The sequence below is a fragment of the Tursiops truncatus genome, chromosome 2 (assembly GCF_011762595.2).
Source record: "Tursiops truncatus isolate mTurTru1 chromosome 2, mTurTru1.mat.Y, whole genome shotgun sequence".
Lineage (NCBI taxonomy): Eukaryota > Metazoa > Chordata > Mammalia > Artiodactyla > Delphinidae > Tursiops > Tursiops truncatus.
The window spans coordinates 156,525,253-156,549,992 of NC_047035.1; the positions used below are offsets into that span (position 1 = coordinate 156,525,253).

At 42.3% G+C, this 24,740-nt stretch overlaps 1 protein-coding gene across 4 annotated transcripts in view; it reads left to right on the forward strand.

Annotated features, from left to right (window-relative positions):
- The window catches only part of DHTKD1 (dehydrogenase E1 and transketolase domain containing 1), a 52,593-nt gene extending 28,256 nt beyond the window's left edge, over positions 1–24,337 (forward strand). For 3 of the 4 annotated variants that reach the window (XM_033852359.2, XM_033852360.2, XM_033852363.2), the window contains 11 exons: positions 133–331; positions 2,462–2,774; positions 3,789–3,873; positions 4,571–4,710; positions 10,222–10,372; positions 10,755–10,861; positions 16,205–16,369; positions 19,469–19,551; positions 19,897–20,066; positions 21,722–21,807; positions 22,624–24,337. In XM_033852359.2, the coding sequence (XP_033708250.1) occupies positions 133–331; positions 2,462–2,774; positions 3,789–3,873; positions 4,571–4,710; positions 10,222–10,372; positions 10,755–10,861; positions 16,205–16,369; positions 19,469–19,551; positions 19,897–20,066; positions 21,722–21,807; positions 22,624–22,728 (1,604 nt within the window). In that variant the 3' untranslated portion in view covers positions 22,729–24,337. Of the gene's footprint in view, positions 1–132; positions 332–2,461; positions 2,775–3,788; positions 3,874–4,570; positions 4,711–10,221; positions 10,373–10,754; positions 10,862–16,204; positions 16,370–19,468; positions 19,599–19,896; positions 20,067–21,721; positions 21,808–22,623 lie in introns of those variants that run through there. The other variant, XM_033852362.2, reaches the window with a different exon arrangement.
- Positions 24,338–24,740: the final 403 nt, after the last annotated feature.

Below are 24,740 nucleotides of genomic sequence, written 5' to 3' on the forward strand. Positions count from 1 at the left end.
AAAGTGCAGGTTCTTAACACCCAAGCCAAACTACCCCTAAGGACAAGGGCTGTCTCCCCATGCGGGCAACAGGACTTGGGGGTAGGTTCATGGGTTGACTAGCCGGTCTCATCTCCAGCTCCTCTGCCTCAGGGAAGCTTGTGGGCTGCGCCATCATCCACGTCAATGGAGACAGCCCAGAGGAAGTGGTCCGGGCCACGCGACTGGCGTTTGAATACCAGCGCCAATTCCGGAAGGATGTGATTGTTGACTTGTTGTGCTACAGGCAGTGGGGCCACAACGAACTGGACGAGCCCTTCTTCACCAACCCGGTCATGTACCAGATCATCAGGTACAAGGATGAACCGTCATGCGATGTGCCCTTTCCCCCACAGTGCTCACATTATTATTTGTGTTAGACACTCTCCGGTAGGGCGACCAGCTTTCCCAGTGTGTCTGGGACATGAAACTTTCAATGCTCAAACTGGGACAGACCTGGGCACACTGGGATGGTCATCCTATGGGTCGCAGGAAAGCGCCCCATGTTCTTCCAACTCTACATATTTCCTCAATGAATAGACAAAGGGCAACTTCACCCCCTCACTTAGCAGAGGGAGGACTGAACAGAAGACGTAGGCAGAACCTTGCCCGAAGCTGCTCAGTGCGACATTGACAGGAGCAGAAACAGAACCTCCGCGATTCACTTCTGCGAACTATAGACGTGGACCTGCTTTGTGCCTTGGCAAGAGGTTACGTGATGGATTTTAACGAAGTTCTGAACTACACTGTCCAAAGTGGAAGCCTCGAGCCATAAATGGCTGTTGGACACTTGAAATGTGCCAACTCCTGAAGGAGATGTGCTGGGAGTGTAAGATATACACCAGATTTCAAAGACTTAGTGTGAAAAAAAGAGTGTAAATGATCTTGATAATAATTTTTATATTGATTAGGTATTGAAGGGACAATATTTTGGGTATATTGAGTTAAATCAATATATGATTAAAATTAATTCCACCTCTTGCACCTTTTCTAATGTGACCACAGGGAAATTTTAAATTACACATTGTTTGCGTTACATTTCTGTGGGACAGTGCCGAGTCAGAAGGTTCACGTGATGGGGAGGAGTGTGTTCCTTTGGAATTTCCTATTTATGTATTTATTTATTTGGCTGCACCGGGTCTTGATTGTGGCACGCAGGATCTAGTTCCTGGACCAGGGATCGAACCTGGGCCCCCTGCATTGGGAACACGGAGTCTTAGCCACTGGACCACCAGGGAAGTACCAGGATTTCCTTTTCAGATGCTAGGAAGTAAAGTAGATCCCTCTTTCCTGCTTTATTTCCTCATAGACATAAATTAAAGCAGAGGAATAAACTTGGTGATATTTTATGGGCCTTTCTGGTCGTGGGTAGCAGACTGCCCTTGGAAGAACAAATCTGGTTTCTCCATTTAGCTTTGAACTTAGCACCTGAATGACTTGATGTGACTCAGGACCCTGCTTGTAAAAATATATCCTGTCTACCTCTCACTTTTTTCAGGATTAAATATAATGATCAATGTGACCAGACTTGCAAGTTTAACGTATTAAGCGAATGCAGAGTAGCATCATCGTTATTTCTATTGTTGTAAAACCCGGATGCTGAATAGTTACAGGCTTCTTCAAGCAACCTGAAACAGATGTCGGCAACTTATAGGTTCAATCCTTTTTGAAATAAAGGGATGCAGAATAGGTAGACAATATAAGTCAGCCTTGTAAATAACTGTCCAGAATTAACAGTTTGTAAGAAAACTCTACTACTCATTACTTCTGCCTGACTGTAGACAAAAGCTTATAAAGGTAAATTTGTGGGCTTCCCTGGTGGCGCAGTGGTTAAGAATCCACGTGCCAGTGCAGGAGACACGGGTTCGAGCCCTGGTCCAGGAAGATCACACATGCAGTGGAGCAACTAAGTCCGTGTGCCACAACTACTGAGCCTGCGCTCTAGAGCCACAACTACTGAAGCCCGTGTGCCACAACTACTCAAGCCCATGCTCCTAGAGCCCGTGCTCCGCAACAAGAGAAGCCACCAGGATGAGAAGCCCACGCTCCGCAACGAAGAGTAGCCCCTGCTCACTGCAACTAGAGAAAGCCCACAGGCAGCAATGAAGACCCAACACAGCCAAAAACAAATAAATAAATAAATTTAAAAAAAGAAAAAAGATAAATTTGTTTTCACTTGCTTGCCTGAAAGAGGTGGATACTCACCACTGCCTTTAAAAAACAAATTTATTGGAGTAAAAGTCACATGACATAAAATGGACCTTTTATTTTTTGGCTACACCACAGGGTGCGTGAGATCTTAGCTCCCCGACCAGGGATTGAACCTGTGCCCCCTGCAGTGGAAGTGTGGAGTCTTAACCACTGGACCGCCAGGGAATTCCTGTATCTGTCTCTTTGATTTTTACAAATCATATTGATTTTTGTTTCCCTTTTCCTTGGACAGAGCCCGGAAGAGCATCCCCGACACGTATGCAGAGTACCTTGTGGCCAATGGACTCATGACCCAGGAGGAGGTGTCGGAAATCAAAACCTCCTACTACGCGAAGTTAAATGGCCATTTAACTAACATGGCGCACTACAGCCCCCCTGCCACGAACCTGCAGGCCCACTGGCAGGGCCTGGTTCAGCCAGAAGCTTGCATCACCACTTGGAACACAGGTGTGCCCCTTGACCTCCTGCGGTTTATTGGCAGGAAGTCTGTGGAGGTGCCGGAGGAGCTCCAAATGCACAGTCACCTTCTGAAGATGCACGTGCAGGTAGGGAGCCCGGGAATCTCTGGGTATTGTTTGTCCATCTCTCACAGCAAGGAATTGCTGTTGGTCTGGTCTTGTTGCTTGGCTAATGCACTTGGCAAGTACTTATTGTGAACCACTCCTAGCGGTGTTTTGGTACTGCTTGTCAATTAACTCAAATTTTGTCTACTTCTATTTTTTTTTCTTTCTTTTTTTTTTTAACCTACTTCTATTTTTCCTCCACTTATTCTTTCAGTCACTTATTAATACATTATATGTACAGGTACTGCATGCATATTATTAGAAACACAGCCGTACAGGAATGCCCTTTGTGGTTTTTCTGAGCAGTGAGCAGAAGACACTTCCATTTTGAGGAAGGTGGTCGGGGTTTGGCTTAAATAAAATACATAAAAATCAGCACACATACTCCCGAAAGGCAACCATTTACACCCTTAAGCATGTCGAGGTTTTACATGTTGTCTCATGTTAAGGATGGATTGACAAACTGTCATGGTTTGCCTGTGGTTTCCTAGAACGTGGGACTTTCAGCACTAAAAGCAGGAGGAGAGCAAGGAGATACAGGTCTTCATCATTCTTGAACTTGGATGAAGACACGATGAACTCTGGATTATTTTTAAAACACTAACTTCGTTTATAAGTTTCTATTATAGGTATAGAGACTATTAAAACAATCTGTGTACTCACCATCAGGCTGAAGACATAGAATATTACCAATACCGTTCCTCTCTCCCCTCCCTGATAGAATATTACCAATACCGTTCCTCTCTCCCCTCCCTGACGTCTCCTCCTCCCATCCATCTGCCCGGTTAACTGCTCACCAGAGTGCCGGTTTGTTTCGCCTGCTTTCATATGTCATGTACTTGCTGTCATACTCCGATGTTTCCTTCTGCACTATCTGTCATATTTAATGTTATGTTTTTGATTCTTAACCATTGTTGCCTTACATTTTTTGAACTCAATGTGAAAAAGGATGGGAACTCTTAAAATTTTCTTTTCCCCTCCCATTCAATTTTACAGTCCAGAGTGGAGAAAGTGATGGATGGAACAAAGTTAGACTGGGCCACAGCAGAAGCTCTTGCCCTAGGCTCATTACTTGCTGAAGGTAAGACGTTTCTGTGTAGCTGCACAGAGGGTACGGGGTGCTTTATATAACATTTCTTAGATGTGACGCCTGCAGTTTTGAGTTACAACTACCTTGTATTGTTTTTATTGACTAGAGAGGTTCTCAAACGTGTTAACATTTCTTACCTGAAAACATTATTTAATCTTGGTATGTCATGTTGACAATCTTCATCAGCGAACAGACTATGGAAACAAAGGACTCAGTGCTGGATGTATTGGAAAGACATTTTCCTTTAAAAATTGTAGGACGAATGATGACTCTTCATTCTTAATTAGACTATGGAGTGTTGAATATAGGACAGGTTTTTTTTTTTGTTTTGTTTTTTTTCTGTGGTACACGGGCCTCTCACTGTTGCGGCCTCTCCCATTGTGGAGCACAGGCTCCGGACGCGCAGGCTCAGCGGCCATGGCTCACGGGCCCAGCTGCTCCACGGCATGTGGGATCTTCCCGGACCGGGGCACGAACCCACGTCCCCTGCATCGGCAGGCGGACTCTCAACCACTGTGCCACCAGGGAAGCCCAGGACAGGTGTATTTTAAGAAGGATAATCTATTGTCCTAAGGACAGTTCTCAGGATGAGCCGATATATAAGAATTCAGGGTCACCAGGCCTTATTATTACTTAGGTTATTCATGGGAATCTGGATTTTTTTCTTTTCCTTCTTGCTTGCTTTAAGGTTTTAACGTCCGTCTGAGTGGCCAAGATGTTGGCCGTGGAACTTTTAGCCAGAGGCACGCAATGGTTGTTTGCCAGAAGACCGATGACACCTATATCCCCCTGAACCATATGGACCCTAATCAAAAGGGCTTTCTAGAGGTAGGCTGTTTTATTATCTAGTATAAACCTCAGGTGCTGGTGATTATAGCTACAGGCTTCTTAGACCAACTAGAAACAGATGTCGGAAACTTTGGGTTCAGTCCTTTTTGAGATAAAGGGATGCCGACTGGGTAGACAATGCCCGTCTATGTACTTGGAATGGAAGTAACAGACTAGCGAGTAGACTAGAGCTGTTTTACTGTGGCTACTTATCTGTAATCATGTAAATGTCAAATGGGTGTTCATTTTGTGAATCCAAAATTGATTATATAACCTGCTCATTGCTGAATTCATCAAAGTGAGTCGAAGATGTGGATAATAAGCCAACATTTCTTGCCAACTTAAAAAAAAAACCCACTGACTTAAGGTTACTTTATTCCCTAGAGTTTAGCGGGCTTGATGAATGTATCCATTGCCATGTATTTCTCTGTGCCAGTTGCTAAGTTAGATTCATTAGAGTCAAGAGCAGGGCCTGGGTCTTTTCATTTTTGTTTCTCCAACAACTAGCATAGTGCCTGGCACATGGAGTTTATGAAATTATCCTTTAAGGTACAATTAGTGGTGTGTCATCTTTTTTCCTACTCTAGCCATTTGAGAGTATTGGGTTCACTGATACTTGATTTTTTTTTTCAATAAATTATTTTATTTATTTATTTTTGGCTGTGTTGGGTCTTTGTTGCTGCGTGCAGGGTTTCTCTAGTTGTGGTGAGTGGGGGCTACTCTTCGTTGTGGTATGCGGGCTTCTCTTTGTGGTGGCTTCTCTTGTTGTGGAGCACGGGCTCTAGGCGCGCAGGCTTCAGTAGTTGTGGCACATGGGCTCAGTAGTTGTGGCTCACAGGCTCTAGAGCGCAGGCTCAGTAGTTGTGGCCCACAGGCTTTGTTGCTCCGCTGCATGTGGGATCTTCCCGGACCAGGGCTCGAACCCGTGTCCCCTGCATTGGCAGGCGGATTCTTAACTGCTGTGCCACCAGGGAAGCCAAATACTGAATATTTTTTTTAAAAATTCACTTTGTGAAAAGCAAGCTTCCAGGACAATTACTTAAAGGACATGCAACTCATCTTTTCTTTAAGTTAGTCTAAAATCACCTCCTTGATCAGTATCAGATTGGTGACCTAGATACTGAAACATTTCGTATTTTCTCCACCCGATGTCTTTTATTGATTTGTGATTTGATATATAGTATCAGTTAATTTTGAATATCGCTATTTAGAAAGCCCCAAGTAAACGTCTCACATCTGTTATGGGGATACTGTCAAAGATTTCATTTATTACCTAACACTTTGTCCTTTATATGAAGACCCTAGGGGGGACTCCTGCTTGATCTTGGTATTGAGAGTAGTTGTAGTTCCCTGAGCAGTGGCTCGTCTTTATTGTGTGTACATCGAAAATTCTGCAACCGATCAACCTCCCCTTATCAATAATGGCTTCTGGGAAGGGGTAGAGGCCATGGCAGCCTCAAGAAAGTAGGTTACCAGGTTGTATGTTTTCCCCAACGCTGTTGGGTGTGTCAATCTATTTATTTTCTTTCTGCCCACCTACTTTTTTTTTTGGCTGCACAGCGCAGCATGTGGGATCTTAGTTCCCTGACCAGGGATTGAACCCATGCCCCCTGCAAAAGAAGCATGGTGTCCTAACCACGGAACCACCAGGGACTTTCCTGTCCACTTACATTTAAACTATCATTTTGTGTATTATCTATATTTACAGGCCATCTTAAATAATTTTTGGAATAAATGAAAGCATTAATAGATTCAACAAATTAATGTAGATAAGGGTATACAAGTATATGAAGTACAATAGATGCATAGGAGAAGGGGCAGCTAGGTTACTTGGGAATTAAAAGGAAGAGCTTTAGCGAGGAGGCCAGATTTGCGCTGGGACTTGAGGGACATTTGGAACTGCCTGGTCTAGTAAATGTAGGGAGAACATTCTAGGTGGACACAGTAGTGCATACATAAGCTGTGAAGTAAGAGGCCCTGACCTCATGCTCAGGGAACTACCTATAGCTTCATATGACTGGAGTTTAAGCTGCAAAGTGGATACAGAAGTAAAGGAAGAGACGGGCCAGTCAGGACTACCCACGTTGTGAAAGACTTTGAGTGTTACGTAGAAGAGAAACCATGGAGGAATTTTGAACAGGCGATCAGATTTCCATGTTAGACACAGCACTCCTGATGATACTTTGGAAGCCTGAGCTGAAGAAGGGTGAGACTTAGGACAATTTCTAAGGAGGCTTCTCAGTCATCTAGGCAGGAAATCCTGGAGCTGTGAATTAGGGCAATAGCAGTGCAGAGGGGAGATGGGGCCAAGATTTGAGAACTAGTCAGAAAACAACAGCTATCAGACTCAGTGGTAGGTGTAGGGAGTGAAGAAGACCAGTACTGGTACCTCCTAGCTCCCTGACTAGGACAGCTTGCATAAGATGATGGCATTTACCCAAATAAAGAGTAAGGGAGAGGAACAGGTGTGGTAAGGAAAGGTGATGGACTAACTTTTGGGCGTTAAACTTTGACATAGATATTTCAGGTAATTAGATATGTATGTCTGGAGTTAATGAAGGAATCTGGTCTTGGATGTCTATTTGGAAGTCATCAGGGTGCAGGAGTGTTTGAAACCACAGGGGTGGAGAATCTCTCTGAGAGAGCAGAATGAGAACAGATAGGGTCCTGGGAAAAACAACTTTTAAAGGGCTGGCAGAGAAAGCATTTTCCCAAAAGAGCATCCAGAAAGGCAAGAGGAGAACTTAGAGTCCCCGTGTCATTGAACTTAAGGAGGGAGGAATCTGAAAAGAGGAAGAATAACATGGCCATTCAATTTAGCAACTGGAAGGTCAAGGTTGACCTCCTCTAGAGCTATTTCTGTGGAGTGGGGAGAGCAGAAGCTAGATTTTACTAGTTGAAGGGTAGATAGGGGTTCAGGAGGTAGAGACAACTAGATTAGATAATTCTTTCTAGAAGCCTGACTGTTACAGGAAGCAGGAGCTAGAGAGCACCGGCCAGGGGAATATTCTTTGTTTTTTGCTTTTATTTTTTTGGCCACACTGCGTGGCATGCGGTATCTTAGTTCCCAGACCAGGGATCAAACCTGTGCCCCCTGCATTGGGAGCACAGAGTCTTAACCACTGGACCCCCAGGGAAGTCCTTTCTTGTTTTATTTTTAAGCTTTTGATTGTTCATTTGCCAAGAGGAGAAAGCCAGTGAGGAGAGGTTCAGAAAAAAGGAGTTTGGTGATGAGCCGAGTGAAGAAGCAGAAAAAAGGTATGGATTAGAATATGAGTGGGTGTGTCAGCCTTGGGTAGGAAGGGAGATGGGGAATGAGGTGAAGACGCAGAGGTGCAAGTAAAGCACTCAGTTCAAATCCCGTTGACCACAGACTCATGGATCTGAGAAATACAGTGTCTCTTTTCAAGTTAATGTCTTATAAAGATCATAATTGAAATCAAATAGAAATCAGGAAAGGTAACATGCATAATCCTGCCATACTAATACATTATCTGTTTTCATTTTTTGTTGTTGTCATTGAGTGCTTATCCATATAAATCATGCATTTTTATGGTTGTAATCATAGTAGAGATGAAATTTTTTTCCAGAGTTTTTTTTATTAAAAGCTTTATTGAGATAAAACTCATAGAATTCAATGTTTCAATGTGTACAGTTAAGTGGTTTTCAGTGTATGCAGTGGTGCAGCCATCACCGCTATCTAATTTTAGAACATTTTCATCACCCCTAAAAGAAACCCATACTTATTAGCAGTCACACCCCATTGCTTCCTTCCCTCAGCACCTGAAAACCACGAATCTACTTTCTGTTTACATTGATTTATCTATTTTGGCCTTTTTATATAAACAGACTCATAAATATGTGACTTCTTATGGCTAGCTTCTTTCACTTAGCATTGTGTTTTCAAGGTCCATCGTTGTTGTAGCGTGTGTCAGTATTTTATCCCTTTTTGCTGCCAAGTACTATTCTATAAATATGTAACTTAAGGACTTCCCTGGTGGTCCAGTGGTTAGGACTCCGCGCTGCCACTGCAGGGGACGTGGGTTTGATCCCTGGTTGGGGAAGATCCCATATGCCTCGCAGCATGGCCAAAAAAAAAAAAAAAAAAGTAACTTAAAAAAATTTTTTTAGAAAAATGTTGAAACAAACACAAAATTACAAAAAAGTTGGATGTATAATGCAAAAGGAACTTTTTCTCATTCTGAGACATTTGAGCCATCCAGATAGAAACATCACGTTGCCAGCCTGATGCCCTACATGTGTATTTCCTACAAACTAGGTCATTCTCCTACATTACCCCAATGCAACCATCCAAGTCAGGAAGTTAACACTGAGACATGAAGACATCTGGTCCACAAACCCAGTTCAGAGTTGTGCTGCCTTGAACTGTCACATCTCTTTAGCCTCTTCAGAGATGTAATTTTATGTTCTGCTTTTTAAATCTTAACATGTGGTGATGATTCTTTTGCTTTATCATGCAAACAGGATATTAGAATAATGGATTCCGAAAGGTAGGCCTTTTTCAAGTAACTTTCCCCCCCTTTGTTTGTTTGTTTGTTTGTTTTCAATTAATTTTTATCGGAGTATGGTTGCTTTACAATGTTGTGTTAGCCTCCACTGCACAAGAAATGAATCAGCCATACACATACAGATATCTCCCCCCTTTGGGACTTCCTTCCCATTTAGGTTACCACAGTGCATTAGGTAGAGTTCCCTGTGCTATGCAGTACGTTCTCATTAGTTGTCTATTTTATACCTAGTATCAATAATGTATATGTGTCAATCCCAGTCTCCCAATTCCTCCCTCTCCACCTCTTTCCCCCTTGGTATCCGTACATTTGTTCTCTCTGTCTATGTCTCTATTTCTACTTTGCAAATAAGATCATCCATACCATTTTTCTAGATTTTTAAAAATTTATTTATTTATTTTTGACTGCGTCAGGTCTTAGTTGCAGCACATGGGCTCTTCGTTACAGCGCGTGGACTTCTCTCTAGTTGTGGAGCGTGGGCCCTGGAGTGCAGGCTCAGTAGTTGCGGCACGAGGGCTTAGTTGCCCCATGGCATGTGGGATCTTAGTTCTCCGACTAGGGATCGAACCCACGTCCCCTGCATTGGAAGGCAGATTTTTAACCACTGGACCACCAGGGAAGTCCCTCCCCCCACTTTGTTTTGTGACATTTTTTAAAAAGCTCTTACGACACCATTTTACTCTCAGCTTCAAAGGTGGGGCATCTGAGAAGTTAATTTTGCTTCTCCTTCAAGAAAATCTTTAATGTCCATATTCCAACCTTTTGTATGTCTTCCTCTGTTTGCCCCAACTTTTCCCATACACATCATTCATGGAGAGCAGGAGATGTCCTCTCTCAAAGGGATGCGGGGATGAACGAAAGCACAGCTGCCCTCACGGCCCTCCTCCCTTTTGAGCAGTTGGTACCAATATGATGCTTTACTTTAACTGATTCACATCCCATCTTCCCTGCACGACGGTTCTGTTCTCCTCCTTTGCCCTAGGTCAGCAACAGCCCACTGTCGGAAGAGGCCGTCTTGGGATTTGAGTATGGGATGAGCATCGAAAGCCCTAACCTACTGCCCATCTGGGAGGCTCAGTTTGGCGATTTCTTCAACGGTGCCCAGATCATCTTTGACACGTTCATCTCTGGAGGTTGGTGTTGGCCTATGGGTGTGTAGTGGACGTGTGGCACCAGCCTCACGGGGACAAATGACAGAAAAGGGGCCATAACTGCTTATGAGACTCCTGTGTACCACGGCATCCCCCCACTCCGAGAGTTGGGAGCCTGTTCTGTCATCCACTGGGGCATGGCAGCTATCAGGCAGTTAAGTAAGCTGCTAGGAAGAGCACGTAAGTCCTCTGTCAGCAGGAGGGCCTGTGTCTCCTGGGGAATGTGCTTGGCTGTAGTGATGAATGGTGCAATGAAAATGGTTTTGGGGGTCCAGCAACAAACTAACATGTGTCTCACCGCCCAGTCGCCCGGGCTGTCCTGCACCTGCGTCGTAGCGTTCTTACTCCCGCTGCTGCTTTGCAGGTGAGGCCAAGTGGCTCCTCCAGAGCGGCATCGTGGTCCTCCTTCCTCACGGGTATGATGGGGCTGGACCAGAGCACTCATCTTGTCGAATAGAGCGTTTCTTGCAGGTATGTCCACTGCCTTCTGGATTCCACGAAATGTTTCCCTGCTTTCTAGGTGCTTTGAAATAGAACTGCCTCCTGCAAATACCTAATGTGAACCTTGGACTTTAAGACATTGTAGTATTTGAATGAAACAGATTTAATGCAATGTCAATCAATATTCCTTGGAAACGTGATGCCTCAAGCATGTTAGTATCACGGTTTTACGGCAATGAAAGTGCTTCTTCTTTTTTTTTTTTAGTATTTATTTATTTAGGCTGTGCCGGGAGTTAATTGCAGCATGCGGGATTTTTAGTTGCAGCATGCGGGATCTTTAGTTGCGGCACGCGGGCTCAGTTGCGGCATGCGTGCGGGATCTAGTTCCCCTACGAGGGATGGAACCTGGGCCCCCTGAATTGGAAGTGTGGAGTCTTACCCACTGGACCACTCAGGGAAGTCCCTGAAAGTGCTTCTTATGCGGCAAATATCAGTAGTTTCTGAGTCAAGCTGATCATCGGAGTCATCTAGGGGCTTTTTATAAACAGAGATACAGTGACCAACCCCAGATCTAAGTAGTGATAGTATTTTTATAAAATGATTCGTGACCATTAAAAAATGTTAAACAACAACCGAGAAATTACCATTGTTATCTTTTGGTAAGAATCATTACCAATGCCTCTTTACGCATATTTCTAATATTTTATTATGAAAAATTTCGAACATACAGAAAAGTTGAAAAAACTTTACAGAGAGTATTCATATGCCCACTTGCTACATTCTACCGTTAATATTTTATTATATTTGTTTTATCATGTATCTATTCATCTGCCATCCCTCTATCCATAAATCCATATAATTTTTGGATGCATTTGAAAGTAAATGGAGACATCAGTACACATCACCCTAAGTACATGAATATCATTAATTATCTTAGCATACAGGCAGATAAAATATATAGAAAGGTGATAGATTAGTAGATAGGTAGATAGAACAGTAGCTAGATAAATGGATATAACTGGTTGGTTGGTAGATAATGACAGAGAAATCATTTCATAAAAATTAGATTACAGAAATAAATTGGAGGTAAATTAAAGAACTAGCTGTGAAATACAAAACTACAGTTTTTCAAAGAAATATATGAATGAGCATGCAAGAGATACAGTTTGGGAGTCATCAGTTTCTAGATGATATTTAAAGTCATGAGACTGGAAGAAATTATCAAAAGAATGAGTACAATTAGAGAAGAGCAGTTGCCCCCAAACTGAGCCCTGGGATAGACCAGCAGTTAGAGGCTGCAGGGAAGGAGAACACGGGAGGCTGAGAAGGAGCAACCAGTGAGGCTGGAGGAAGGTCCTAGAAAGCAAGTGAAGGATACGTGTTAAGAAGGAGGACGTATCAAGGCCAGTCAGGATAGGACTGAGAATTAGCCGTTGGATTTAGCAATAAAGGGTTCATTTGGTGGTTGGTAACTGCAGTTTGTTTAGGTGGAGTGGTATTAGGAGTATATGGAAGGAGGAAAGTTTAACTCTTTTGAAAAGTTTTGCTGCAAATAGAACAAGGAAGGGGGAAATTTGCACCAAGAGAGGTTCTTTTTGCTTTTTTTTTTTGCGGTATGCGGGCCTCTCACTGTTGTGGCCTCTCCCGTTGTGGAGCACAGGCTCTGGATGCGCAGGCTCAGCGGCCATGGCTCACGAGCCCAGCCGCTCCGCGGCATGTGGGATCCTCCCAGACCGGGGCACGAACCCGTGTCCCCTGCATCGGCAGGCGGACTCTCAACCACTGCGCCACCAGGGAAGCCCTTGCTTTTGTTTTAAAGATAGGAGAAATAACAGCATGTTTGTATGCTGATAGGAATGATCCAGTAGAGAAGAAAATATTGATGTAGGAGAGAGAGTAGAATGACTGGAGTGATGGCCTTGAGAAAGCAGGATGGGCTGGTGTCCACTGCACAAGGGATTGGATCAGCTCTAGACAGCAGCATGGCAGGTTCCTCTATGGTGATAACCAGAAGGCAGAGAATACGATGCCAGATGATAGAACATGGGAGATGTTGTGGTGAAGGTCTGAGGAGATACTCTTGGGTCATTACCCGAGAGTGATGATGCAGGAGGAGATCCTGGGTTAAAGCTGTGAAATAGTCATCTGGAAGAGGAGGAGAATGAGTGAATTAGGCAAATAGAAGATAATAGTCTAAGAGCACTGAGGGCCCACTTAAGATTCTTGGTCAAGATTTTAAAGTGAGATCCATCAGTGTGATTGTGTGTTTTCTCCAGCTTCATTCCCTGCATAGGTGCAGAAATGGGACAGATGGAAAGTTGAGATTAACTCGGCTTGTGGTTTGGAGTGAAAAAATGTCAAGGGAGTCAAGGGTGTATGCAAAAGAATGATTATAATGATTGACTATGGAATTTAGCTTAAGTAAGGAGGAGGGAGGAGATGTGAAGGGTGAAGGCCCGTGAAAAGGTGATAGGATCAATATGTTGGTGGTATTGATGAGGCTGAAGGATTGATGGAGTCAGAGTGTTAAAGGGAATTGAGCTAGAAAGGTAGGAAGTGGTGGTCAGAGTGGAATGGATAAAGGAGAGCTTATGGAGAGATCCCTGTCATTGAAACCAGGATGTAGCCATGGAAATGGGTTGTTGAGGTAGGATGGAGGACAGAGTGATTGGAGGACAGGAGTTCAAGGAACCAAGTTGCCAGGGTTTTGAAAGGACCATCTACATATGCATTAAAATTACCAAGTCGTGTTAATAATTTTCTCAAACCTACTTCATAGGATTACTGTGAGGCATAAAGGGTCAATATATGTAAATGCTTAGAACAGTAATCGACATTTATATGTTTGCTGTTTATTATTTTTATTATTATCGTTTCCTGTGCTTGCACTGGGATTACCTCAAGCTCTTTGTTTACACTACTAATTTTATTTTTAGCCCTGCAAAAGAATTAATATATCGATATGTAAAGTGAAGAGTGTTTGCTGTGTATATAAGCACTTGCTTACTTCATCTTCTTTCACTGTGATTATCTCAAGCTCTTTGTTCATGCCATTTCTCTCTTTTTTTTTTTTTTCTGGTACGCGGGCCTCTCACTGCTGTGGCCTCCCCCGCCGTGGAGCACAGGCTCCTGACGCGCAGGCCCAGCGGCCACGGCCCACGGGCCCAGCCACTCCGCGGCACGCGGGATCCCCCCAGACTGGGGCACGAACCCGCGTCCCCTGCATCGACAGGCGGACTCTCAACCACTGCGCCACCAGGGAAGCCCCATGCCATTTCTTTTTCGTCCTGTCTGTTCTGCTTCTTGATGTTTCTTATTTATTTATTAGGTTTGTAATGGTTGAGTTTGGTTCTCACTTGGTTTTCTTGGCATTGCACTCACCTTTCTTATCTAATTCTACTGTGTTATCTTTAAGACTATCTGCCCTTTAAAACACTGTTGTTTTTTAAAATTGTGGTAAGAACACTTAACATGAGACCTACCCTCTTAACAGATTGTTAAGTGTGCATTGCAATACTGTTGACTGTAGCTACTATGTTGTACAGCAGATCTCTAGAACTTATTCATCTTACATAACTGAAACCTTATACCCCTTGACTAGCAACTCTCCATTTCCCCTTCCCCGCCCCTGGCAACCACTGCTCTGCTTTCTGCTTCTCTGAGTTTGACTATTTTAGATTGCTCATATAACTGGAATTGTGCAGTATCTGTATGTCACTTAGCATAATGTCCTCAGAGCTCATCTGTGTTACTGCAAAGTGCAGGATTTCCTTCCTTGAATAGGCCGAGTAATATTACATATATAGATAAAAATACCTGTATACCACATAGCACATTTCCTTTATCCATTCATCCATAGATGACCATTTAGGTTGTTTGCACATCTTGGCTATCATGAGTAGTGTTGCAATGAACATGGGAGTGCTAATACCTCTTTGAGATCCTGATTTCAGTTCTTTTGGTTAAATACTCAGAAGTGGGATTTCTGGATCATACAGTAATTCCGTTATTAGTTTTTTGAGGAGCCTCCAAGCTGTTTTCCGTAGTGACTATACCAATTGACTTTCCTACCAACAGGGTACAAGGGCTCCCTTTTCTCCACATCCTTGCCAATACTTATGTCTTTTGTTAAAATTGGCTGCCTTTTGCCTGCTATGTTCCTTTCTTTTTGTCCCCCCCCTTATAAAAAGTTATAAGGGGCTGTATAATATTTACATTGTTGCTATATCATTTTATTTCATCTTGTCTTTGATTATTTAGGGCAATTCTTCAAAACCATATAGTTTCCCTGAGAGGGTGTGGGTGAATTCCCCTTAATTTTCCTTCCCATTTGGTACCAATTTACCTTCTTAGAACAGCAGTTGAGAATAGTCTCCAGTACATGAAGCCTGAGGACATGGCGTGGGAGGACATAGCTCTGCTGGACAGAGGGTTTTTCTTGCTAAATTCCGGTGTCCCTTCTGAGATTCAATAGCTAAGCCCATACAAGGGTCCACTCCCTGGTCAGGGCTGTGTATCACTTCCGTGGGCCTCTCTTTCCTTGGCATGTCCTGGCCCTGGAAGCGGCAAGCCTGGCAGCCCCATCTGCCTCCACTGAATTCTGCAGGGGCTTCAGCCCTAGATTTTGCCTTTTTTTACCCAGGGTGCCACTCACACCCTGTCACCAAATTGGAGGAGCCCAGTAAAAATCTCAGGATTTTGTCAACTCACTTACTTTCCTCTGTACTGCTTCTTGATCAGGGTTAGGAGACATGCCTCAAGTTTCTGTCCCAGCAGGATCTTCTGAGATTTCATTCCTTGCCCTCAATTTTTCAACCTCATTAGCTGCTCTCGTTCTTGTCTCTAAGACAAACTACACTTACATTTACTCCATCAGGAGAGTGAGATTCAGATAGTGCATCCTTCCAACATCTTCACTCCACAGTCATCAGCATCTGTACTTTTCAAAAAGTCTCCTCCAGATGCTTCTTTTTTTTAATTTTTAATTTTAGCTTTTTTTGGTCATGCCACACGGCTTGTGGGATCTTAGTTCCCTGACCAGGGATAGAACTCGGGCCCTTGGCAGTGAAAGCTCCAAGTCCCAACCACTGGACCACCAGGGAAGTCCCCACCTCCACATGCTTCCTGCAGTCAGCTGTGTTTGGAAAGAACCACGTTAAAACACACAGACTCGGCCAATGGGGAGCCATCAGGCTTCTCCTCTGGTGAATTCTTCACAGGTCATAAATTTACCTTCTGGTCTTTTTCTATAATGAAGAGACACATCTCTTCTCCTGCTCATTGAGAGCCCCGTGTCCCCCTTAGGATAGCCTGTGCCCTTAGGATGGAGTGAGATGACCCGACTGTCTGCCCTGCCTCTCACTTCCCTCCCAGATGTGTGACAGCGTGGAGGAGGGCGTGGACGGGGATACCGTGAACATGTGCATGGCTCACCCCTCCACACCCGCCCAGTACTTTCACCTGCTACGGAGACAGATGGTCCGGAACTTCAGGAAGCCCCTCATCCTTGCTTCTCCGAAGATGTTGCTCAGACTCCCTGTAAGTAGAAAAAGCTGGTTATTAGTCTTTTTTCTCCTGTCATTTTTTTTCCCCTGCATTTTCGTCTCTTGTCTGTATCTGATTGTAGATGCAAATGACAGAAGCATCTCTTTGGTTTTAGTTGGCCATGCTGCTTTGTCTCTCCCTTTTTCTCTTTTTTTAACCTTTCAAGAATAACTAGAAATCTAAGTCGCTCTCAGTTTCATTGTCATGAAGGACAGACATAGCAATTATTATAACCCTGGCATCCCAGTCTGAGCAGAAATAATCTTTCAGGAAAAGTTTCAAAGTCCAAATGGTCTCAGCACTACTATGTTGATAGTTGCAAGTTGGGAATTGAAAGTACTTCGATGAAAATGAGTGGTTTTAGTCATTGACTTTTATTTAGACTTTTTCTGTTAAATGATTTATCACCGGTAGCCTCCATTTCAAACATTGTAACAATATAGCTTATCACTACCTGGCTTTACAAGAGTATATTTTCTCTTGGTTTACCAGAACTAAGTGTTAAGCGCACATGTTTTTTTAAATCACACAAATATGCTAGTTTTCAAGTGGCAGAGTTCAAGATAAGAAACACTGCTAAGCATATATTTATCCCACCTGCTATAATTTTTGTCAGTTTTGTATGAGAGTCTGAATTAGGATTAACATTCAAAAAACCTCTGCATTTATTTGGTTGCCACTGCTGAGGTGAGCTAAGTCGTTTAGGACTTGGCTGTTTGAGATGATCTTGTGCTTCTCACAAAGCTTATAGAATGTGTATTTGGAAGTGAGGAGTGTTGAGGGAAGCTGCCAGTGATTTGCCTTCACCGGTTGCCTTTTTTGGCGCTTCTAGCATTTGGAGGGGAGTAAGGTGACCCTTGTTCTCACAGTCGCTCAAGTGTAATTGAGTGATCCCAGAGTGAGCGCCCCCTTAAATTTTGCTCTCCAGGCCCCTCACCTGTCTCACCCCAGCCTCAGGGGTCAATAATGAGGAAATGCACTTCAAGTTCTTTCATCAATGGCTGAAAGTTCATTTGTTTGGTCTGCTTATTCTCTCTGTGAACAACCTTATGAATTTTGAGATGGTTTCATGAGCATCATGGGACATTCAAGACAAACAAATTCAGTCTCTTTACACCATCTTTCTGATGGGGCTGCCTTGACACCGATATTTTGAAACAGCAATGTGAAAGGAGCCAAGTCAAAATGTAAAGTTACTATAATTTTGCTCTGGGTCTTAGTAGCGGCATGTGGGATCTAGTTCCCTGACCAGGGATCGAGCCTGCACCCCCGGCATTGGAAGGCAGAGTCTTAACCACTGGAACACCAGGGAAGTCCTGATCTGGGATTCTTGAACCCAACTTTCATTGTATCCCTAACATTGTCACCTGCTCTCTCAATCATAACTAAAAGGAGTGTAATGATATTAAATATAATGCATGTATATTATTAGGTATTGAGTGAACTATTAGAAGTTTTGTTGAGAATTTCTTTTGCTGTTTGAAACTGAAAATGAGTTCATTTTCTGGCCCTAATGCTCCACCCCTCTCCCCAAGTCTAATATACAACTTATTAAATAAGTGAAGCCTTCCTTGGGGAGCTTAAAAAATATCAACAGCTATCTTATAGACTTTCAAGTGAAGAACTACTCTTATTAAGTAGTCAAATATTTTCATTAAACATGTACGTCCTTTTGTTAATGGAAAGTCAGTACAACCAGTATTGAATTCTGATTTCTTCCTGAAAATTGGATTATTGGTACAAGTGATCTAGCAGAATATAATAGCCAGCCTTCTCTATCCATGGCCCACTCAGAGATGACTTGCCATGTAGCAAACATGACTCAGGGGTACAGGGAGTTTGTCTGTCAAGTGGTACCAAAATCCCACCCCAGTTTCCCACCTAACTCTGAACTCTGAACTCTGAACCTTTTGATTCCTGCTGTAGGAAGTGGGGACTGACAAAAGGCTCTGTTCAGAAGGGAGAAAGATTGCCTCTATCACACATTATTTACTAATATGCATAGCTGAATAGCTAATATTAATTTTTTAGGTTATATACAATATCCCAGCATCAGTATGGCTGCCCTCAATGGCCTAGTCTAAATGTCATATACCCATTTGAGACTAGACTATAGGGAAACTAACTAGATGATAGCAAAAGGGATCAAATCCCTCACCTTGGCTTCATCAGTTTTCTAATTTAAGTTCTTTGCAACAAGTGTTTTTTTGCCGCACCACGCAGCTTGTAGGATCTTTGTTCCCTGACCAGGGATTGAACCTGGGCCCTTGGCAGTGAAAGCACTGAGTCCTCACCACTGGACTGCCAGGGAATTCCCAAGTATTTCTTTAAATTGGGCTCAGTAATAACATTTCTTTTCATCGTGGAAATAGTCATATGTTGTTCCTACTTGTTCTGTTTCGTTTATAAATTATAGTCAAAATCCTAAAGACAGAAATAATTGCCCAACTCAGCTATTCCGGTTCACAATATAAATTCTATAAAAGGTTGTTTCTGATTCCAATTCCAAAAAGTTAAGGTGTAGTTTTTATTGATAATAAAGTTGAGTCATCACACTGCAATTTTTTTTTTTTTGGCTGCGTTGGGTCTTCGTTGTGGTGCACAGGCTTCTCATTGCGGTGGCTTCTCTTGTTGCGGAGCACAGGCTCTAGGCGCGTGGGCTCAGTAGTTGTGGCTCTTGGGCTCTAGAGCTCAGGCTCAGTAGTTGTGGTGCACGGGCTTAGTTGCTCCGCAGCATGTGGGATCTTCACGGACTAGGGCTTGAACCCGTGTCCCTTGCACTGGCAGGCAGATTCTCAACCACTGTGCCACCAGGGAAGTCCTCCACACTGAAATTTTGACTGTTAAAATTTATTGTGGCACCAAACAAAAGGCGATCTTATTTAACCTCAGAAAAATATTTTATTCTGAAGTAACAGAACAGATACTTTTGGGAAAGATATTTTGTTTAATAGTACATATGTTTACTTATAGCCCCAGGAGAGAATTTTGATACTAGATTTTGGGAAAGATCCCTGATAAATAAAAGCATCTTCAGGTCCTTGCCCTTGGTTGATAGATTTGTGGCTTTTTTCTCCCCCTCCCCCTCCTTAGGCAGCTGTGTCAACTCTTCAAGAAATGGCACCAGGAACAGCATTCAAACCAGTCATTGGTGATTCATCTGTGGATCCGAAAAAGTAATCTGACGTGGAGCTCTGTTTTCATACTCTGCAGTAGATTTGTAGTGAGTGGGAAAACTAGTTCATGTTAAGTGAACCAAGCGACCCAAATCTTCTCTATCCTTATATAAGTCCTTTAAGTTCATGGGGTAGGAGTTAGAATATGCACAAAAGAGTGAATTTTGGAGGCATATGTTGCTCAAGAAGGTTGGCCAGGGCACAGCATGAGTGAACCCCACTACAACGCCCCTGCTGCTTCAGTGGTGAAGCATTGAAATCTCTGTGGTCTCCCCCTTTCTTCTGCTACAGTTCTTACTTTAAGATATTTCTCCCCCGCCTCGCTGTCCCTTTTCTACCCAACAGGGTTAAGAGTTTAGTGTTCTGCTGCGGCAAACATTTCTATGCCCTGCTGAAGCAAAGAGAATCTTTGGAGGCCAGGAAGCATGACTTTGCTATCATCCGAATGGAAGAACTCTGCCCTTTCCCACTGGATTCGCTGCAGGAAGAGATGAGCAAATACAAACATGTTAGAGGTAAAGGGTCCTTCTTATTAGACATTTTTGGTTTTAAGTTACCTGAAACCTATTTGAACTATCTCAAATAAAAAGATGGTACGGGAGCAGTGAGAGTTATTAGAAAGTTGAATCTCATGGAATCTGGAGATATGAAAGTAATACAACTGAAGCCAATGTCTCTATGTCTTTTTTGGTGTCCCTTTGGGTGTCCCTTTCGTTCTCCCCCGCTTTCATATAAGACATCGAATTTCTTGAGTTTGGAGGGAATCAGTGCTATACAATCGTTTATGATACATCGGTATAATTGTAAAAGATAAGCCTTTTCAACAGATGGGGCTGGAATGATTAGATATCTATGTGCACCTTATATAGAAATTAACTCAAAGTTGATCATAGACCTCAATGTAAAACTATAAAACTTCTAGAAGGAAGTGGATGAAAATCTTCCTGACCTTGGGTTAGGCAAGAAGTTCTTAGACATAACACCAAAAGCACGTTCCAGAAAAGAAAAAGTAGATTTTACCAAAATGAAAAACTTTTGCACTGCAAAGAATATAAAAAAGACAAGCCACAAACTGGGAGAAAATATTTGTAAAAACATATCTGACAAAGGACTCTCCAGAATGTTGAAAGAGCTCTGAAAACTCAACAGTGAGAAAACGTATAATCCAGTTTTTCAAAAGGTGCAAAAGAATTGAACAGTCATTTTACCAAAGAACCAGATGGCAAATACCCATATGAGAAGATCATCAACATGATTAGTGATAGGGAAATGCAAATTAAGCCAAAATGAGATATGGCTACATACCTATTAGAATGGCTAAAATGAAAACAAAACAAAGTCAAGGACTGATCAGGATGCAGAGCAACTGGGACCTTCATTCACTGCTGGTGGGAATGCAAACTCGTACAGCCACTCTGGAAAACAGTTTTGTCAGTTTCTCATGCAGTTACACACAGAGTTTCCTTACCACGCAGCAGTCCCACTCCTAGGTATTTACTCAAGAGAAAGGAAAAATCCATATGTGATTATTTATAGTGGCTGTATTCATAATTGCCCCAAGCTGGAAGCAACCAAAACATCCTTCAACTGGTAAATGAAGAAACAATCTCATTGTGCATCCCTACAGTATCATGCTCCTTAAGAGTAAAAGAGAGTGAACTATTGCTAGCGGCAAAATGACCAACGGATTTTGCTAATTCACAGAAGCCCAAACCAAAAGGCTGTATACTGTGTGATTCCACTTACCTGATGCTCTGGAAAAGGCAAAACTTCGGGGATAGAGGAAAGATCGGTGGTTGCCAGAGGTTGGGGGTGGGAGGAAGAGCTGAGCACAAAGGGTCAGGATGAGGGAATATTTGGGGTTTAGAGAATTGTTCTGTATCATGATTGTGGTGATGGATACATGACTATGCATTTCTCAAAAAAAAAAAAGACAACACTGTGCCATATTGGAAAGGTAATAATATATTTACTTGAGGATATATGTGTATGTGTGTGTGTATGTATATATATGTAACTATGTGTGTATATGTGTCTATATACATATATAACATGTATAGTGTGCGTATGTGTATGTGTGTGCACACACATGCACATATAGTGTGTCTGTGTGTGTAGTATGTTGTATATATTTACTTGAGGTACTGAGATGAACTTTCTTCTTTCATAGATTTTATTTGGAGTCAGGAGGAGCCTCAGAACATGGGTCCTTGGTTTTTTGTTTCTCCAAGGTTTGAAAAGCAACTGGCCTGCAAGGTGATAGCTCTTTCTCCTTTGCAGTGTTTTGTGTGTGTCCCTTTTCTCCTGTTGGAGTGCCACCAAATAGGTTTATCCCCTATTATCAGTCCAAAGCTTCTAAAGATAAACTAAAATATAAAACCTAGTTTTAGGCTCCTTTTTCAGACTAAACTTCTGAGTGTTTAGCAAGATGTATATGTGTAGCTACTAGTATCATGTTAAAAAACAAAACAAAAACAATGATTATACTCGAAAAGGTAGAACACCTACCTGTCGTCTACCGTTCCCATTAGCCTACTCAGCATTCTTGTCCCAAAGGTCAGTATCCAAGCCCCGGGAGAGGAGAGCGATGAGCTCGCTTGTTTTACAGTAACACTTATTCCAGGCCCACCTGCAAAGCTGGTAGACATCGGAGGCCAAATTCTTTGTTATGTTTTAGGAAGAGGAAAACAAGGAGAAGAACAGTTGTGCTTCTGTTTATCTTTCTATTCTGCTTTGATTAAAACTCAGGTCACTTGATACCAGTTTAAGGCACTCAAATCATTTTCACCTGTAAATAGTTCTAATTTAGGAAACTCTACAGCTAAAACCAACTAACAGTTACCTAAGAATAGGACAGATTCCAGAATATGTCTCACCTTATCACGCCTGGAATTTAGTTTTCAGTTGTGACATAGATCTCCCTGCAATCTATTTTATGTAACACATTATTTTTCAAAAAGGTGATTTATAGTTAAACAACTTCAGAGAAATACATGCACATCCCTGGACGAGCTAAGCAGAGCTCTGGTCTAGTCCAAATGTCATTGTATTTCTTTTCTGCTCCAACGCTAGCTCCGTCTGGTGAGCCGACCCGCGTTGCCGGTACCTGCTGTAGGAATCGGCAGCGTTCATCTAGAGCAGCACGAAGAAGTCCTCGCCAAGACCTTCACCCAATGATGTCCTAAAAAGAAACACTACTTACTTGTAAGAAAACTGCCATAAAAAGAAAGGCTCGCCTCCTCCACTCTCTCCTCCTTCCATTAGGTGCCACAAAAAGAATGTATTCCTCGAAGATGTTGGGATTGATGAGGACAGAGGAGAGGTTAATCTGGAAGAATACGTGGAACAGCCAAAGGAATTGTTCATCAAGACGTGAATCCTACACGTCACTTTCGTCCTTAAAAGTACCATAGTGTTATATTCTGTTAGACCTGCGTGGGTTGTAGAGCTAGGTCCTTATCCGGATGTTTCCAGACTCGACTCTTTCTAATTAACTGGCTGTACCCAGGAAAAGTTCTTGAGTCTGAATTTATAGTTGCATAGGGATTACCTCAACATTACCTCCCTATTTTCTTGACGCATGTGACTTTCATGAATTTTCCCTTTTTTATTCAAAGTCCCTGACTACCTGTATTTTCAATTTATGTCATCTCTGGTACTGCTTTCCAGCCACTGTGAAAAATGTTTCACCAAATCATTTTCACCTGTAAATAGTTCTAATTTAGGAAACTCTACAGCTAAAACCAACTAACAGTTACCTAAGAATAGGGCAGATTCCAGAATATGTCTCACCTTATCGTGCCTGGAATTTAGTTTTCAGTTGTGGCATAGATCTCCCTGCAATCTATTTTATGTAACACATTATGTAACACTATAGCAAAACTGTATTATTCCTGATTTGTGTTCTTCAAGATCACTATTTTACCCATTATCCTTAAATATAGGTCTTATTAAATATAAACCTCCGGGTGTATGATCCTTTAGCACAGTATTATCAAGCTGAGTTATAGTTACGATGAAATTGATTAGTGGTCTGCTTTGCCGTAGTATCTTTTTTCTTTTTCCTTAAATTGTTCTTGCCGCGATACCTTAATATTTTTAATTACCTCTGGGTGTCTGATATGGGGATTTCAGCCCCTGGTTGATCATCAGCCTTGCCTCTAAAAGTCCCTGCTGTCATATGATGTTAATTTGTGATACTTAAGGGTCATTTTAACTTTGATAGCAGGAACTTCCCAACATCAGGCACTTTCTGGATTTCTAGAGGTCACCAACCCACTCCCTTATTCTGAAATTACGCTTATAACTGGAAGTATAACTAAATATCAGCAAACTGTGTACACTTACCTGGCTTGGTGCTGCAGAGCACTGCCATGTACCATGCTTGTGCTGGGACACTGTTTTTCTCAGAAATGGGGGAAGTACCGGGGCCCTGTAACACCCTCTCCACTTTTACTGGCAACTTTTAATGTCTTTCAGAATCAATGTATAGGTTGTTCTGGCCACAGCAGTAGATTCGTGATTCATATCTTAAACGTGTACATTAGTGTACTGATTTACCGTTTCTGTAATATTCACATCCCTTTTATTCCTATACACGTGAATGCTTTCTTCCTTCGCCAAGCCTTATAAATCATGTAACTTAGTGCAAGCCTTATAAATCATGTAACTTAGTGTCACACATGTCAACCAGTAAAATTACAAAGGTCTGCTTAATGAGAATGGTTACCAATGTTGTATATTGAACTAGAAAAAAAATAAAAGCACAGTGCCTTTTTTTTTCAGATCTCTGTTTCTTGAGTTAAAACATTTCAAAAGTCTGAGCACAAAATGAGATGGAAAACCAGATTTTTTTTTTTAGTTGAGATCTCTCCAGATTTCTAACTTTACGCCTCACGAGTCTGTTTCCTGTTACATCTCCAACCTGAGCCGTGAAATGTCTTCTGTATCTTAACCTTACTCTCAATCACCAGTGCAACGTGGATCAGCATTTTGAATTACCTTGCAGGAAGAGGCCATTTGAGGAATTCCAGATCAAATACTCACATAATAAAGAATGGGATAAATATATCAATAATAAAGTAAAATATTTTAAAAATTGATAATGTGGTATTAATATCCCATTAATGTAAATCTATGCTAGAAGCACAGAGTCTGAACCACTGGACCACCAGGGAAGTCCCCCAAAT